The 16,999-nt window shown below is 48.5% G+C and overlaps 1 protein-coding gene across 1 annotated transcript; it reads left to right on the forward strand.

Annotated features, from left to right (window-relative positions):
* Nucleotides 1–224: 224 nt before the first annotated feature.
* On the forward strand, nucleotides 225–16,471 carry LOC112582637. The gene is made up of 5 exons (XM_045163841.1): nucleotides 225–335; nucleotides 418–829; nucleotides 1,089–1,139; nucleotides 15,509–15,690; nucleotides 16,368–16,471. The coding sequence occupies exons 1-5, from the start codon at nucleotides 290–292 to the stop codon at nucleotides 16,469–16,471; spliced, it is 795 nt and encodes a 264-aa protein (XP_045019776.1). The 5' UTR covers nucleotides 225–289.
* Nucleotides 16,472–16,999: the final 528 nt, after the last annotated feature.

Raw genomic sequence — 16,999 nt, forward strand, 5'->3', positions numbered from 1 at the left:
GACCAGCCCTCCTTCATCATTTCATTCCTCAACTGTCTTCCTGGTATAGGGAGGGGGATCCCAGGAGGGGCTGAGTTCTCTGAGGACACATTCAGCAACCCCCTCACAGGGGGAGCCCCATAGACAGGACCTCTATTCACTGCTTTCTGCTTTTTATACAGAGGTCCCTCCTGTATGCAAATATCCACTCTGGTCACAGGGTAGAAACACAGCAGCAGCTCCCTTAAATTCAGCCTCCTCCTCAGGCTTGAAGAGACTTGCGGGAGTGGTGACTCTCATCTGCTCGAAGATGAACCCACTGTGGACCCTCCTCTTTGTGCTGTCAGCCCCCAGAGGTGAGTGTCTCTGGGTCAGACATGGGCACGTGGGGAAGCTGCATCTGAGCCCATGGGTCACCGTGCTTCTCTCTCTCCACAGGGGTCCTGTCCCAGGTGCAGCTGAAGGAGTCGGGCCCCAGCCTGGTGAAGCCCTCACAGACCCTCTCCCTCACCTGCACGGCCTCTGGATTCTCATTAAGCGACAGTAGTGTAGGCTGGGTCCGCCAGGCTCCAGGGAAGGCACTGGAGTGGCTCGGTGATATAAGCAGTGGTGGAAGCACAGGCTATAACCCAGCCCTGAAATCCCGGCTCAGCATCACCAAGGACAACTCCAAGAGCCAAGTCTCTCTGTCACTGAGCAGCGTGACACCTGAGGACACGGCCACATACTACTGTGCGAAGGACACAGTGAGGGGAAGTCAGTGTGAGCCCAGACAAAAACCTCCCTGCATAGGGGCCCGTGACCACCAGGGGGCGCGCAGGACTCAGTACAGAGCTGAGCCCTGGAGCAGGTGCAGAAGAGGCGTTGGGCGGTGGGGGCCTGCGGGGGATTCTCCTCAGAGCTTCTCTTTCCTCCTCCTGCCCAGGAGCTGCACCATAGACCCATTTCTGTGTCCTGCTATTTCATTGTTGTGTTTTATGTCACTCTCAGACAACTGTCTGTGTATATATATTTCATTTTAGCTTGAAGCAAGGATAGCTTTATGAAAACACACTCACACATAATACTCAATAGCTAAATTTTTTCTCCTTCGTTTTTATTCCTTCAAGGGAACTCAGTAAAACACTTGCTGCTGCTACTGCTAAGTCGCTTCAGTTGTGTCCGACTCTGTGTGACCCCGTAGACGGCAGGCCATCAGGCCCCACCGTCCCTGGGATTCTCCAGGCAAGAACATTTGAGTGGGTTGCCATTTCCTTCTCCAATGCATGAAAGTGAAAAGTGAAAGTGAAGTCGCTCAGTCATGTCCGACTCTTCGTGACCCCATGGACTGCAGCCCACCAGGCTCCTCCATCCGTGGGATTTTCCAGGCAAGAGTACTGGAGTGGGGTGCCATTGCCTTCTCCGTCAGTAAAACACTTAACTCTCATTAATTTCAAAACTGTTAACTATCCTGAAAGGAAACATAGGATATTTAAACCCTTTAATCTTTCTTTTGTTTTGCACATGAGGAAGGAAGAGATCCAAATTCCCTCTATCTGTCAAACTGCACCGTTAGAATCTGGAGCAAGCAGTGTCAAAGGCTCCAGTGTCAGGGGTCCCCAGGGCTGCATATGCAATGATTCTCATCATCCACAGATTCTGTACTGCAAATTCACCTACATGCTAGTTTTACTAGCGTCTTAACATAAACACTGTTACCTTGTGTCCTTATATAGACATTGACACTTTGGCCAGTTCACTGAGTCACTAAACACACACACATTCCAGGTGAGGGCAATCGGGGTGATACCATGTCGCCTCAAGGTCTCTGAAGTCCACACCCCATTCTGAGCTTATGTCGGGATCATTCATAAGGGGCAATACAGAGGTCCTCAGGTGGATTTCTCTGTGGAGTCAATGTGGAGACCACCACAATCTGTCCTCGCTCCCATCACAGTGACCGTCACTGGCACAGGGAAAGGAAGCAGGAGCTGTGCTGGGCTCAGCCCTCAGGAAAGACCCAAGGACTGAGAGGACGAGGGGCTGAGCTGAGATGGGCAAGGGGCAGGAGGTGGGGGCCGTCAGGACAGAGACTCTGCACTCAGAAAGGGGGACCTGCCCTGGGATCTGGTTCCAAGCCATCTGATAGACATACTGCTTTCCCACTCTTGCTCGCCAACCATGTAAATTCAGAAGGCGCCCATGGGGACCCTGGGATGATCGGGGTGATTGTGACTGCAGCCTCTCTGGACTCACAGGAATAGAGCTCCTCAATGCACATTCCTCCTCAAGCTCCAAGGAAAAACCCACCTTTGGCCTATGGGAGCTCACCACTGACTGCTCACACAGGGTGGAGGTCTCAGTGAAGGCTGAGCTGTTGTGTAGAAGATGAGGCTTTGGGGTCTTCTCCAATGACTGGTGGCTGTTCCCCAAGGGGAAGGTCAGGCGTCAGGCATGCATCTGTGGGGGTAATTGTGACAGCAGGTGACTGACTGGGTTTGAATCCTCTTGTCCCCGGGTGTCCTGTCCCAGGTGAAGGTGCAGGAGTCGGGCCCAGAACTGGTGAAGCCCTCGCAGATCGTCTCCCTCACATGTGCTGTCTCTGGTTGCTCCATCACGTGGTTATGGTGGGAGCTGGATCCACCAGGCCCCAGGGAAGGGGCTAGCGTGGATGGGAAGCACATACTATAATGGTGACACTTACCACAGCCCTTCCATCAAGAGCCACACCTCCATCTCCAGGGGCACGTCTAAGAACCAGTCCTCCCTGCAGCTGAGCTCTGTGACCACTGTGGACACAACTGTGTACTATTGTGCAAGAGACAAAGTGAGGGGACAGCACTCTCAGCCCAGACACGGGCCACCCTCCAGGGGCTCCATGACCACCAGGGGGCTTGTGGGACACACCAAGCACAGGGCTGAGCCCAGGAGCAGGTGCCCTGGGCTTGGAGGGGATGCTCGGGAGAGCCTGTGCTTTCCTCTTCCTGCCCAGAAGTCCACCAGAGACCCTCGTCTGTGTCCTAACGTCTCACTGCTGTGCTTTATGTCACCCTCAGCATACTGTGGGAATAGGCATATGTTTTTGCAGTTTTAATTTCCTGTTGAAGTAGGGTGGATTTTATACATACACATTTAATACTCAAGAATTAAGGATAACTTTTTGGTTTACTTTTCTTCTCCTCAAAGGATCTCAGCATACCCTTGAGGCCCATCACCATTTTCCTGGTGAGTCTGAATCTTGAAATTTTTGAACGTTCTGAGCAGACACAGGAGATTTTCAGTTGCTACAATGTTTGCTGTTTTTTACATGTGGAAGGAAGAGACTCACTCTCCTTCTTTCAGTGAAACTGCAAAAACAGGTGGAATTCTGCAGTGTCGAGTGTTATAGGTGCTAGCACAGAGAGCCCCAATACTGCGTATACAGACATCTTCATTATTCAGATTCCGCATTTGCAAGTTCACCTACTTTTCGCTATTATTAGCATCATAAAACATATACCATCGTTTCACAGTCATTAATGGACATTTACAATGTGGACTGCCTTTAAATCATCCAACACACGCATGTTTCTACTTGAGGGCAGTCAAGCCCATTCCCTCATGTTTCATCCAATCATGCAAATCAGTCTCCTTCATGTTCAGTTTACTGACATATTGTCACATTTTGGGCTCCTTAGTTGACAGTTTCCCTCTTAAAATGACCCCATGTGTAGTCCTCATACACAGGCTAGTGTCTCTAAGCACCCATTGCTGCAAGCTAACTTTCAATAGAAAATATCTCTCTCAGAAAGGTTCATTCAGGCAAGATGGTACTTCTGGGCATGTGAGCTTGACATTGATGTCTCAAATAAATATTATCTTTTAATATGGGATTCAGATATCAGTTTTTGTTATTTGAGGTAGCCTTGGAAACTTGGTTCAGTTCCAAATACAGATGGTAAAAATGAAGATTTATTGACAAGAAGGAGATGGACTGGATGGAAAATGACCATGAGGAGATCAAGTTCAGGGGGTCTTGGCTAGACTGTCTCCCAAGGATTCTTGGTCAATAGACATCAGGGAGATCAGAATCACCTGGGAGACAGCAGGTTTAATGAAATGACTCCAACATTGAGAGTGATCAGAGGTCAAGGGTAAGCGTGCTCACTAGTCTGACTTAGGTGTCTTGATAAAACTAGGAAAGGATGGACACAGAAACCCACAGGTCAAGACTTAATTGAGAAACAAATTTCAGGAAGCCAGAGTAAAATGTAGTCAGGGGGTCCTTGTCATCTTGGGAGTCAGCGTTCTTATCTTCATTGACCTGGTTCTCTGAAAGTCAGCTTTAATCCAAAGGAAGATGATCTGTCTGGTCCTTCCCCATCCTGCTGGCATCTCTGAGCTGTGAGCATCCCCCGGGTCTGAGGAAGGTGGAGTGATGTAGTGACCTCTGTGAAGAGGTCTCATGCTTTCTCCTTCCCAGGTGTCCTGTCCCAGGTGCTGGGGCGGGAGTCGAACCAGGACTATTGGAGGCCCTCTCCTCACCTGGTCTGTCTGTGGATTCTGCATCACACAGAGTGCTGACTGCTGGGACTGGAGCCCTCGCTCTTAAGAGTCAGAGCTGCAGTGATGGGGTGCTTTGGTCCTGGGAACAGCGCAGCATAGAGCATGTCTCTCCAGAAACCACTCTCCATCCAGAGACATGTCCATCTAGCTCCACGAGGACCTAGGACACAACCCTGTGTTGCTGTCCCAGGAGGTCCAGGGAGAAGTCAGACCCAACCCACGTAACACTGCCTACAGGGCTGCTCCAAGCACCAGGGGACACCCGCGCCATCAGGAAACAAGAGGACACTTTTCAAGGCAGGAGAGAAAATGTCATGATGGGGTTTTCTCTCAGAAGCTGGAGTCTCTCCACTGGAACATTCCCTCCCCTGCAAGCTCCTTCCACTGTCACCCCAGAGAGCTTTCCTGTTTCTAAACCTGGGACATGATTTCATGGAGTCAGGCTGGTCTGTCCTTCCACATCTGTCTTAGGACAGGCTGCACAGAAATATTTCCTCAGGGGACATATTAGGTCACTACGTTCTGTGACTTGCTGTCAACTTTTTAATCATTAATTCTTGTATTTAACTTCGAGTCTGCTTTCACCTTCCGATGGATTTCCAAATCCTCTCAGGCTGAAATTCTCCCCAGCTCTGTTAGATTCTGTGTCATTCATTTGAATGGTGAGTAGTATTTGAAGTTGGTAATTGATGTCATAGACAACTGGAGTGACTTTTTCCCCCAGAGGACACTTGAAAATGTCTGGACACCAGATAGGCTGTATCCTAAGGGGTGTATTGTAGGTGGCTAGTTATGCATTTGGTAGACAGATAAATGATAGATGAAATAGAAATGAAGATAAAAGGAAACAACACAATCAATTGTATCCTAACAATATGGTAAATAATCATAAAAATTTAGTCTACACATTCAGCCAGTAGTAAAAGCTCAGAAGTGCCAAGGTAATACATGCATGTATATGAAGATATTTGTAAGCACATAAATATTCAAATAATTGGTAAATACTTTTCTAGCCCACTCCTCAGTCATGCGGTGATTCTCTCTTTTCTCTTTATGAAATCATCACATACATTACCAGTTATCTGCGATTTCCATTCCTTCCAAGTAGGGGATGAGTGACCTTAAATTTACATCATCCCCAGCATTTGATCGCTTTAGTATTTTGTACTTTAGCTCCTCTAAAGGTGTGTAACAGTATCTCATCCTCCTGTTACTTCATGTTTCCTAAGTGGTCAAACATGAGATGACGAGAGTAAACATCGACATTCTAGGAATTGGCGAACTAAGATGGACTGGAATGGGTGTATTTAATTCAGATGGCCATTATATCTACTACTTCAGGCAAGAATCCCTTAGAAGAAATGAAGAAGCCATCATAGTCAACAAAAGAGTCCATAATGCAGTACTTGGATGCAGTGTCAAAAACGACAGAATGATTTCTGTCGTTTCCAAGGCAAACCATTCAATATCATGGTAATCCTAGTGTATGCCCCGACCAGAAATGCTGAAGAAGCTAAAGTTCAACGGTTGTATGAAGACCTAGAGGACCTTCTAGAATTCAAACCCAAAAAAGATGTCCTTTTCATTACAGGGGACTGGAATGCAAAAGTCGGAAGTCAAGAAACACCTGGAGAAATAGGCAAATTTGGCCTTGGAGTACAAAATGAAGAAGGGCAAAGGCTAATAGAGTTCTGCCAAGAGAATGCACTAGTCATAGCAAACACCCTCTTCCAACAACACAAGAGAAGACTCTACACATGGACATCACCTGATGGCCAACACCGAAATCAGATTGATTATATTCTTTGCAGCTAAAGATGGAGAAGCTCTATAGAGTCAGCAAAAACAAAACCAGGAGCTGACTGTGGCTCTGATCATGAACTCCTTATTGCCTAATTCAGACTTAAATTGAGGAAACTAGGGGAAAACACTAGACCATTCAGGCATGACCTAAACCAAATCCCTTACGATTATACAGTGGAAGTGAGAAATAGGTTTAAGGGACTGGATCTGATAGATAGAGTGCCTGATGAGCTTTGGAATGAAGTTCGTGACATTGTACAGGAGACAGGCAGCAACACCATCCTCAAGAAAAATAAATGCAAAAAAGCAAATGGCTGCCTGAGGAGGCCTTACAGATAACTGTTAAAAGAAGAGACCGGAAAAGCAAAGGAGAAAAGGAAAGATATACCCATTTGAATGCAGACTTTCAAAGAATAGCAAGGAGAGATAAAGCCTTCCTCATCGATCAAGGCAAAGAATTAGAGGAAAACATCAGAATGGGAAAGACTAGAGATCTGTTCAAGAAAATTAGTGATACCAAGGTAACATTTCATGCAAAGATGGGCTCAAAAAAGGACAGAAATGGTATGGACCTAACAGAAGCAGAAGGTATTAAGAAGACGTGGCAAGAATACACAGAAGAATTGTACAAAAAAAATCTTCACGACCCAGATAATCATGATGGTGTGATCACTCACCCAGAGGCAGACATTCTCGAATGTGAAGTCAGTGGGCCTTAGGAGGCATCACTATGAACAAAGCCAGTGGAGGTGATGGAATTCCAGTTGAGCTAATTCAAATCCTAAAAGATGATGCTGTGAAAGTTTGCACTCAATATAACAGCAAATTTGGAAAATTCAGCAGGGCCTACACGACTGGAAAAGTCAATTTTCATTCCAATCCCTAAGAAAGGCAATGCCAAAGAATGCTCAAACAACCACACAAATGCATTCATCTCAGGCGCTAGCAAAGCAACGCTCAAAATTCTCCAAGTAGGCTTGAACAATATGTGAACTGAGAAATTTCAGATCTTCAAGTTGGCTTTAGAAAAGGCAGAGGAACCAGAGATCAAATTGCCAACATCTGCTGGATCATCAAAAGCAAGAGAGTTCCAAAAAATGTCTATTTCTGCTTGATTGACTATGCCAAAGCCTTTAACTGTGGAAAATTCTTAAAGAGATGGCAATACCAGACCCCCTGACCTGCCTCTTGAGAAATCTGTATGCAGGTCAAAAAGCAACAGTTAGAACTGGACATGGAACAGACTGGTTCCAAATAGGAAAAGGAGTACGTCAAGGCTGTATATTGTCACCCTGCTTATGTAACTTATATACAGAGGACATCATGAGAAATGCTGGGCTGGATGAAGCACAAGCTGGAATCAAATTGCCGGGAGGAATATCGATAACCTCAGATATGCAGATGACACCACCCTTATGCAGAAAGTGAAGAAGAACTAAAAAGCCTCTTGATGAAAGTAAAAGAGGAGAGTGAAAAAGTTGGCTCAATACTCAACATTCAGAAAACTAAGGTCATGGCATCCAGTCCCATCACTTCATGGCAAATAGATGGGGAAACAGTGGAAGAAGTGAGAGACTTTATTTTGGCGAGCTCCAAAATTACTGCAGATGGTGACTGCATCCGTTAAATAAAAAGACACTTACTCCTTGGAAGAAAAGTTATGACCAATCTACACAGCACATAAAAAAGCAGAGAGATTACTTTGTCAACAAAGGTTCGTCTAGTAAAGGCTATGATGTTTCCAGTAGTCATGTCTGGTTGTGAGAGTTGGATTGCAAAGAAATCTGAGCCCCGAAGAAATGATGCTTTTGAACTGTGGTGCTGGAGAAGACTCTTGAGAGTCTCTTGAACTGCAAGCGTATCCACGCAGTCCATCCTAAAGGTAATCAATCCTGAATATTCATTGGAAGGACTGAAGTTCAAGCTGAAACTCCAATACTTTGGCCACCTGATGCTAAGAGCTGACTCATTTGAAGAGACGCTCAGGCTGGGAAAGATTGCAGGCGAGAGGAGAAGTGAACAACAGAGGATGAGACAGTTGGATGGCATCACTGACTCCATGCACTTGAGTTTGGTAAACTCCAGGAGTTGGTGATGTGACGTTGGTGACGACAGGGAGGCCTGGCATGCTGTGGTCCATGGGGTCACAAAGAGTCAGACACGACTGAGTGAACAGGTAGTCACATGATAAAATAATATCTATATGAAAATACAGGGCCATCCTATATTGTGTCTTCAGTCCTCTTCCTAGACGCAGTGATTTCAATGTAGCTCATAAACCACGCGTTCCCCTAACCAATTCAAATACTTAGTGAGCTGAAGGGAAGAGACCTCACAGGGACCCAGAAAGACCCCAGGGATGGTGATCACACTCCATCCCCACTTACAAGGACAGGGCTGGTCCACATGAAAACTCCTCCTCATGCTCCAGGATACAATCCACCCCTGGGTTGAGGGAGCTCACATCCCTCCTCCCACAAGGCTGAGGTGTCAGGGAAGGCAAGGTTGTGGTGTAGAAGATGGGGGTGTGGGGTCTTCTCCTCTGCCTGGTGACAGCTCCCCAAGGTGAGGGTCTCAGGTGCAGACATGGGTCTGTAGGATGGTTGTGACTGCAGGTCGATGACAGGGACTGATTCTCCTTCCCAGATGTCCAGTCCCAGATGAGTTGCAGCAGTCGGGCCCAGAACTGGTGAGCCCTCACTGACCCTCTCCTCATGTGCACTGTCTCTGCTTACTCCATCAAGTGGTTATTGTGGGAACTGGATTCCCCAGGCCCCAGGGAAGGGGCTAGAGCAGATGGCATGCATAAACTATGATGGTCACACTTACTACAGCCCCTCCATCAAGAGCCACACCTCCATCTACAGAGACATCCAAGAATCAGTTCTCCCTGCAGCTGAGCTCTGTGACCACTGAAGACACAGCCGTGTGTCGCTGGGCAAGAGACACAGTGAGGGGAAGGCAGTGTGAGCCCAGACACCAGCCACACTCTGGGGGCTCCATGAGCACCAGCGGGTGTTGGGCACACACAATTGTGTGTTGCAGGAGCAGGTGCAGATTATGATTGACAGCTGGTCTCCTGTCAGGAGGCTTCTTCTCCTTGTAGCAGTTTTCTGGGGAACTTCTCTGCATTCATGACTCTTAGGTACCTCTTCAGTCTCTGAAGCAGAATGGTGGTTGGGATAGGGTAAGATATTCTCACTGCACGAAAGGCACAGTCTCTTAGGGTTGCTCCCTCTTGTCACTTAGGCCCGTTTTCTGGACATTTGGTGTAAGCTTACTACGTCCACAGGAGAGGCTCTGTGTGACTCAGCAGTGCTGCTCAGCACAGCAGGGCCAGTGAATGAGCTAGCCAGTGGTCAGCAGTGTAAGTGCAGCTGGACTCAGACAACAGAGGTGTATAAACCCAGAGCCAGGGAATAACCCCCCCTTGGTGGTGATAACTGAACTGACACCTCACTCACAGCATCAGCCATAGTTCTCTCCATGGAGACCCAGCGGGACCTCCACGCCACCTGAGATAGAAGCTGAGTCTACTGACACTATGCACAGATGCAGGAAGATGAAAAGATTGTGTCATCTATATACCTGCATCTATGTTTGTGGTGTCCTCAGACTCACCTTCTACATCATCCTGGGGTGGGGGTCCCTCTGAATTTCCATGGAGAAAACTATGAATAATGCTCTGAGTGTGGTGTCAGCTCTTTGAGCACCACCGAGGGGCATTCCTCCCTTCACTAATTGACAGGCTCTAGTAGGTTCAGTAGCTTCTGTTCTTTGAGTGGTTTTACGGCAGATAGAGGACACATACTAAAGGGAAGCTTGTACTTTAAAAACAATTACTACTTGATATCCTCAGCTCTCTTGTCAAGCTATGAGCCACCAGAAGTTTATATGAGGACAAGTCTTTCAAGGAGAGAGCACAATACATCTAAGGAATATACAGAATATTCCCTGATGAATAAAGAAGCCATTGTGAGCACCATCTTCGTGTTCAGGCACCCCTCCTGACTGTCTCATGGAACAAACACTACCTTTAGTTGATGGAATTGACTGATTTTAAATCACTTTTGTCCTAATATATGCATGCTGGTCACTCCAGTCATGTCAGACTCTTTACCACCCAATGGACTGTAGCCCATTAGGCTCCTCTGTCCATGAAATTTTCCAAGTAAGAATACTTGAGCAAGTTGCCATGTCCTCCTCCAGAGTATCTTCCTGACCCAGGGATCAATCCTGTGTCTCTTACATCTGCTTATTGGTAGGTGGGTTCTTTATCACTACCACCATCTTTCGATAATTATGTGAGTCTGGTTCAGCAGAAATCACACAAAGAGAAGTGAACAGAGTAAACAGTGAGAAAGTGAAAGTTGCCAAGTTGTATCCAACTCTTTGCGACCCCACGACTATACAGTCCATGGAATTCTCCAAGGAAGAATACCGGAGTGAGTAGCATTTCCCTTCTCCAGGGCATCTTCCCAACCCAGGGATCAAACCCAGGTTTCCCAAACTGCAGGCAGATTCTTCACCAGCTGAGCCACAAGGGAAGCCCAAGTATACTGGAGTGGGTAGCCTATCCCTTTTCCAGCAGATCTTCCAGTCCCAGGAATCGAATCTTATGTTGCAGGATGATTCTTTACCATTGAACTGTGAGTTCAGTTGCTCAGTAATGGCTGACTCTTCCCAACCCCATGGACTGCAGCATGCCAGACTTCCCTGTCCATCTCCAACTCCCAGAACTGCTCGAGCTTATGTCCATCCAGTCGATGATGCCATCCAACCATCACATCCTCTGGCATCCCCTTTTCCTCCAGTCTTCAATCTTTCCCAGCATCAGGGTCTTTTCCAATGAGTCTGTTCTTCAAATCAGGTGGCCAAAGTATTGGAGCTTCAGCTTCAGCATCAGTCCTTCCAATGAATATTCAGGACTGATCTTTTAGGATAGCCTGGTTTGATCTCCTTGTAGGTCAAAGACTCTCAACAGTCTTCTCCAACACCACAGTTCAAAAGCATCAATACGTCAGCACTCAGCTTTCTTTATGGTCCAACTCTCGTATCCATACATGACTACTGGAAAATCCATAGCTTTACAAGACAGACTTTGGCCAGCAAATAAAGTCTCCCCTTTTTATTGCGCTGTCTAGGCTGGTCAAAGATTTTCTTCCAAGGAGCATGCTCTCAGGAAAGGTTGAACTGATAACCACGGAAGCCCAAACAATGAGAAAAATCACAAGCCAATGAAACAAGGAGCCCAGATGTGGGTGGTCCCAGATTTGGTGAAGTCAGCAGTTCATGTACCTGGAGAGAATGAACAACCTTCCACATGGCACACCCACATGTCAGCCCCTCCCCCAGGGGACCCCCCTCATGTACAAATGTGATGACTGCATTCCCTGGTAACACGGGAACATGGAAAGGGGCTGGGAGAAGGGGGACAGCCCCTATCAAATTACCTCAGGAACCCGGTATCACCGAGAGGTGCTTTGTCTTGCCTTGTGACTAGAACTGGGGCACCAGGACGTGACAATCTCCTCACCATGGTGCTTTCTGAATTCCAGCCTCTTGGAAGAGCTTTGGGATCTGAGCCTAAAATAAATGCCCTGCTGAGTCCTTCATCCCTGTCTCTCTATGTTGGTCAAGTCTGTCCAGGCTCCTCTGACTCTTAGTGACATTCGATTCCTTCTTCGCTTCACAGGTCAAGGACAACCTCAGCTGGTACCTGCTGGTTCCTGCATCAAGAGGTAGTGTGTGTGGAAACCGTGATTTCCATCATAAAGCAAGGAAATTCTCAACACCAAAACTTTCCCTGGACCTAACAGAGTCCTAACATTGGAGGGAATCCCCCAGCACAAAACCAGAGAGCTGGGCAATCCACAGTCCAGGTGAGAACTGCCCATGGAAGAGAAGCTTCAGGAGGAGCACCTTCTGGGTAATTACTACCAATTCCTGCAGGACCAGCAATAACCACTGTGAGGGTAAGAGATCCTGGGGTCGCAGTCCATGGTTTGTGGGATATAACTCCAGAAATATCCAGATCTTCAAGGTGAGTGTTCATATTTATCCCTTCAGGACACCTGATGAATGAGGGGAAGGCAAACCCTGAGAAAAGTTAACACCTAACCAGAGGGTTCATCAGGTAGACCCTCCATGGAAGAGCTCTTCCCCGAGCTTCTCCTAGGAGGTGAACAGAAATTCTTGTCCACTGCAGACCTACAGAGGTTTCATATCTCATGGCTAAGAGAAGGGACTGGACCAGGGCACTGCAGCCCAGGAGGGAGTATTACGCAGATGGGCCAATACTGAAAACCCTGGCAATGCTCAGAGCCCAGACCCAGATCCCCTGAGTTGTGGGTGTTCAACCTCAACAATGCATGTAGCCCCTACCCACATGTGACCACCAGGGACCTGGCAGAGCTATGATATGCAGCCTCTTTGAGGAGGGGAGCTAGTGTGCAAACACCACAGCCAGACGACATCCAGGAGGCAGGGCGCTAAGGCTCTGGTACCCATGGCTGGACACCAGGCTTGGAGCCCTCACTACTGGCCTCAGACCCACTCTCTCCTGCCTGATCGACATGGCCAGTATCCCTCTCCTCTCTTGGGTATCTGACATGCTCAGGAATACTTATGAAGGTTCCATCAGAGACTCAGAACAGGGGGAAGCAGGTTTGTCACAGGGTCCTGCTGGAGGACACGTGGCTGACAAAGCACTGGATCTGTCTCCACAATGACCTCAGGTCCTGAAGTCCTCGGGCTGGTGCTCAGGAGGGATGGAAAGAAGCAGGATGGAGTCTGAGGACGGATGCACCCCGAGGCCATTCTGCTGAAGCGATGTCCTGCCAGGGGACATGCACACGGCTGACCTAGCTTCTCTGCAGGGTGCTGTTGTGGCAACCCACTCCAGTGTTCCTGCCCAGAGAATCCCATGGACAGAGGAGTCTGGTGGGCTACAGTCCATGGGGTCTCAAAGGGTCAGACACGACTGAGGTGACTGAGCATGCTCACCGCCCCATTCCCTGGGTGAGCACGCCCTCAGGGCGGCCCCACCGGAGTCAGCTGACAAGGGCTCTGCCTCATCTTCCTCCAGTGTCTCAGGTGTCTCCTCTCACAGGTGTGGGCACTAGGAGCCCCTCAGGTGTTTGTGCTGTGAGTTGTCAGGGGCGACTGCACTGGTTTCCGACAAGAGGGCTCATCTGGAACTTCTTGTGGGGCCCCTGCAGGGTCCAGGTGCTGCAAGAACAGGTGAGCCCAGGAATGAATGGTAGGTGGAGTGGGCATCGAGCCCCGTGCTTCTGCGTGCAGCTATCCTGTGACATGATGTTAGCCCACGGGGGGCTCCAGGAGGCCAAGGGACCCCAAGTCCTCGAGAGCCTCTGGACTCTCTGTGAGTGTCAACTGCATCAGTGCCCCTGCAGCCCCAGGGCAGCGACGTCCAGGTGTTCTCACAAACTCCTAACTTGGGGTCTCTCTACAGAGTGCATGTGTTTATTGAGGCTATTTCTAGAGATGATTAAAGAACATGCTCTCTCTAGAAGAATAGTCTGAAGATGGAACACAGCCACTTAATACCAGACTAGAAACACTGCTAGGAATGCCCTGTGGGCCCAGGCAGGGGGTGCCCAGGACCCCAGTGCAGGGCTGCTGCCCAGGAGCATGTGGGGAGGGGCCAGGAGTCTCAGAGACGGAGTCTTCTCTTTTCACTGAAAACAATAACAAGCAGGACAAGGATTGGTGACGTTTAATATTCAGGACTGTTGGGAATACACAGCACAGTGAGGCCATGAGAAGTATATGTCTATATGTCTGTGAGTGTGTATGCGAGTGTGTGAATGTGAGTAAGTATGCATGTTTGTGTGTGTGTATATATATGAGTGAGTGTATGTGTGTGCATGTGAGTGTGCATATGTAAGTGCGAGGGTGTTTATGTGTGCATCTGAGCGTGTGAATGTGTGGATTCGTTTTGTGTCTGTATGTGTGAGCGTGAAAGTGTTTGTGAGTATATATCTCTGTATGTCTGTGTGACAGGTGTGTGTTTATATAACAGGTGTGTATGTGACTGTTGTGTGTGTGTGATAGGTATGTTTGACATATGTATGTGTGCCTGTATGTCTGTGTGACAAAGGTGTGTATATGTAACAGGTATGTGTGTGACAGGTGTGTGTGTGTGTGTAACATGTGTGTGTGCGAACGGTGTGTGTTTCTGTGTAGTAGATGTCTGTGTTACAGGAGGGTGTGTATATAACATTGTGTGTTTGTAACAGTTGTGTGTGTTACAGGTGGTGGGTGTGTGAGACAGGTGTGTGAGTGTGTGACAGATATGTCTGTATGTGTGTGACAGGTCTCTTTGTGTGTAACAGGTGTATGTGTGTGTAACAGCTGTGTCTGTGTGTGTGAATGGCTGTGTTTGTGTATGACAGGTGTGTGTGTGTGACAGTTTTATTTGACTGTGTGTGTCTGTATGTCTGTGTGACAGGTGTGAGTGCTTGTGCGTGACAGTTTTGTATGTGTGTGTGAAAGCTATGTGTGTGTGTGTGAGACAGGTATGTGTGTGTGTGACAAGTGTGTGTGTGTGACAGGTGTGTGTGTGTGTGACAGTTGTGTGTGTGACAGGTGTGTGTCTGTAACATCTGTGTGTGACAGGTGGGTGTGTGTGTGTGTGACAGGTAGGTGTGTGTGTGTATGTGAATACCCAGTGGTCGCTGACTTTGGGGGAGCACACTGATTAGAGGTGAACATGTCTCTGTGGCACTAAAGGCTGGGTCACGATGGGGACTGTGTCCTCTGGGGCGGGTCCCTCGGTGGAAGAGCTCTGTGTACACAGGAGTCAGGGACCTGGCAGGACACACGCCCTCAAACAAGCATGAGGACACGGACACAAACCCACTGAGCATGGCCATGGGTCATAAGTCTGCTCCTTCCTAATATCGCCCATGTATTGAGTGTAAAGTTTTCAGCCTCAGAACATGCAGGTGACCTGAGGTGTCCTAGGTTAAATACGGATATTCTGAGCCCTGAGAACATCACCCAGAGCAACACCGGCTCTGCACAGCAGTCCTGGGAGCACAGCCCTCACCAGGGACTGGAGCTGGACAGTCCTCCTCCTGGTGGCCTTGGCTCCTGGTCAGGGTCATCCCGGTGCTGCAGTGAAGGAAGGGACAGGGTCCAGTCAAGGAGATCATGCACTTCTGTCCCCTGTCCACAGGTGTGCACTCCCAGGTGCAGCTGGTGCAGTGGGGGCTGAGCTGAGGAAGCCTGGGGCCTCAGTGAAGGTGTCCTGCAAGGCTTCTGGATACACCTTTACTGACTACATACACTGGGGGCGACAGGCCCCTCAGCAAGGTCTTGAACGGATGGACAGATTGACAGCAAAGATGGTGGAGCAAAGTAGGCACAGAAGTTCCAGGGTAGAGTCACATTGGCTGCAGACACGTCCACCAGCACTGCCTACGTGGAGCTGAGCAGTCTGAGGTCTGAGGACACGGCTGTTTATTACTGTGTGAGACACACAGTGTGAAAACCCACATCCTGAGGGTGTCAGAAACCCTGAGGGGCAGGGCGGCTGTGCTGGGAGTAGACAGGAGAAAAATGATGGTTTTCCTGATTTCTCGTCACCAAGAGTCTGGAATCTGAGAGATCAGATCATGCTCTCCTGGGACACTGGTGTTTTTGAGCAAGATCTCAAGATGACAAGTATATGAAAGAAAAATTCAAGATAAAGGTTTCTCTCCAAAGGGTTATGGATTTTTATTCCTTTTTTAGCACGGGTATTGAGAGCCTCATTCTTCTTGGGAATGTTAGGGGAGGCATTATCTGGGAATACTTGGTTAATGTCAAGTATGGGATTCTTATTCTGTAGAGTGTCCTGGCAAGTCCTCCGGCTCACTCTTTAGTTTGAAAAGTGTCATCGTCCTTGGGGGATCCCAAGGGTGAATTTCTATTTCCCAGTCTCTGCCAAGCAGCCCACACATGGCATCTGGTCAGACAGCCACAAGCAGGGTTATAGAGTCAGAGTCGAGGGGTGCATAGTCCCTCAGTCTGTGGCAGCACATGGTTCCTCACAGGGACCACGGCCTGCAGTGCCCTGTCCCCAGGGGCAGTGCTTGTGGTCACCGAGAAAGTTGGAGCCATGTGGGAGACACTGGTGGATGTGAGACCCACGTCCTAGCCTGTATCACTCTGCTGAGCATTGTGCCAAGTTCCCATACGTGTGGAATTCAAACCAACACACACACATTCCCTTTTAGTCCACAGTTCAGAGTCTGATATCAGTTTCACTGGATTGGAATCCAGATGCGACAGGACCACAGTTCCAAGGCTCTCAGGGTCTGAATGCATCTGTGCCCCCAGAATTCAGGTTTGGAAGTCCTGTGCACCCCGGAGAATGCTGCTAGAATCGGGGTCTTTGGCAGATGCTTACTTCATGAGAGGAGAGTCCTCATGATTTGGGTTGGAGTCTTTCTAAGAATCCCCAGAGAACATACTTGTCCCTGTCCACCAGGTAAGGACCCAGCAGGAAGGTGCCAGATGTGAACCAGGAAGGGGGCCTCACCAGAAGGCAGCCTCACTGGTGTTCTGACCTGGGGCTTCCAGCCTCTAGGACTGTGGGAAATAAAGGCTTGCTTACAGACCACCCCACCTGAGCTCCTGTTGTGCACTCTGAAAGGATAAAGTCAGGGACAATCTGCTTCTTTGC

The sequence above is a fragment of the Bubalus bubalis genome, chromosome 20, assembly GCF_019923935.1.
Source record: "Bubalus bubalis isolate 160015118507 breed Murrah chromosome 20, NDDB_SH_1, whole genome shotgun sequence".
NCBI classification, from domain to species: Eukaryota; Metazoa; Chordata; class Mammalia; order Artiodactyla; family Bovidae; genus Bubalus; species Bubalus bubalis.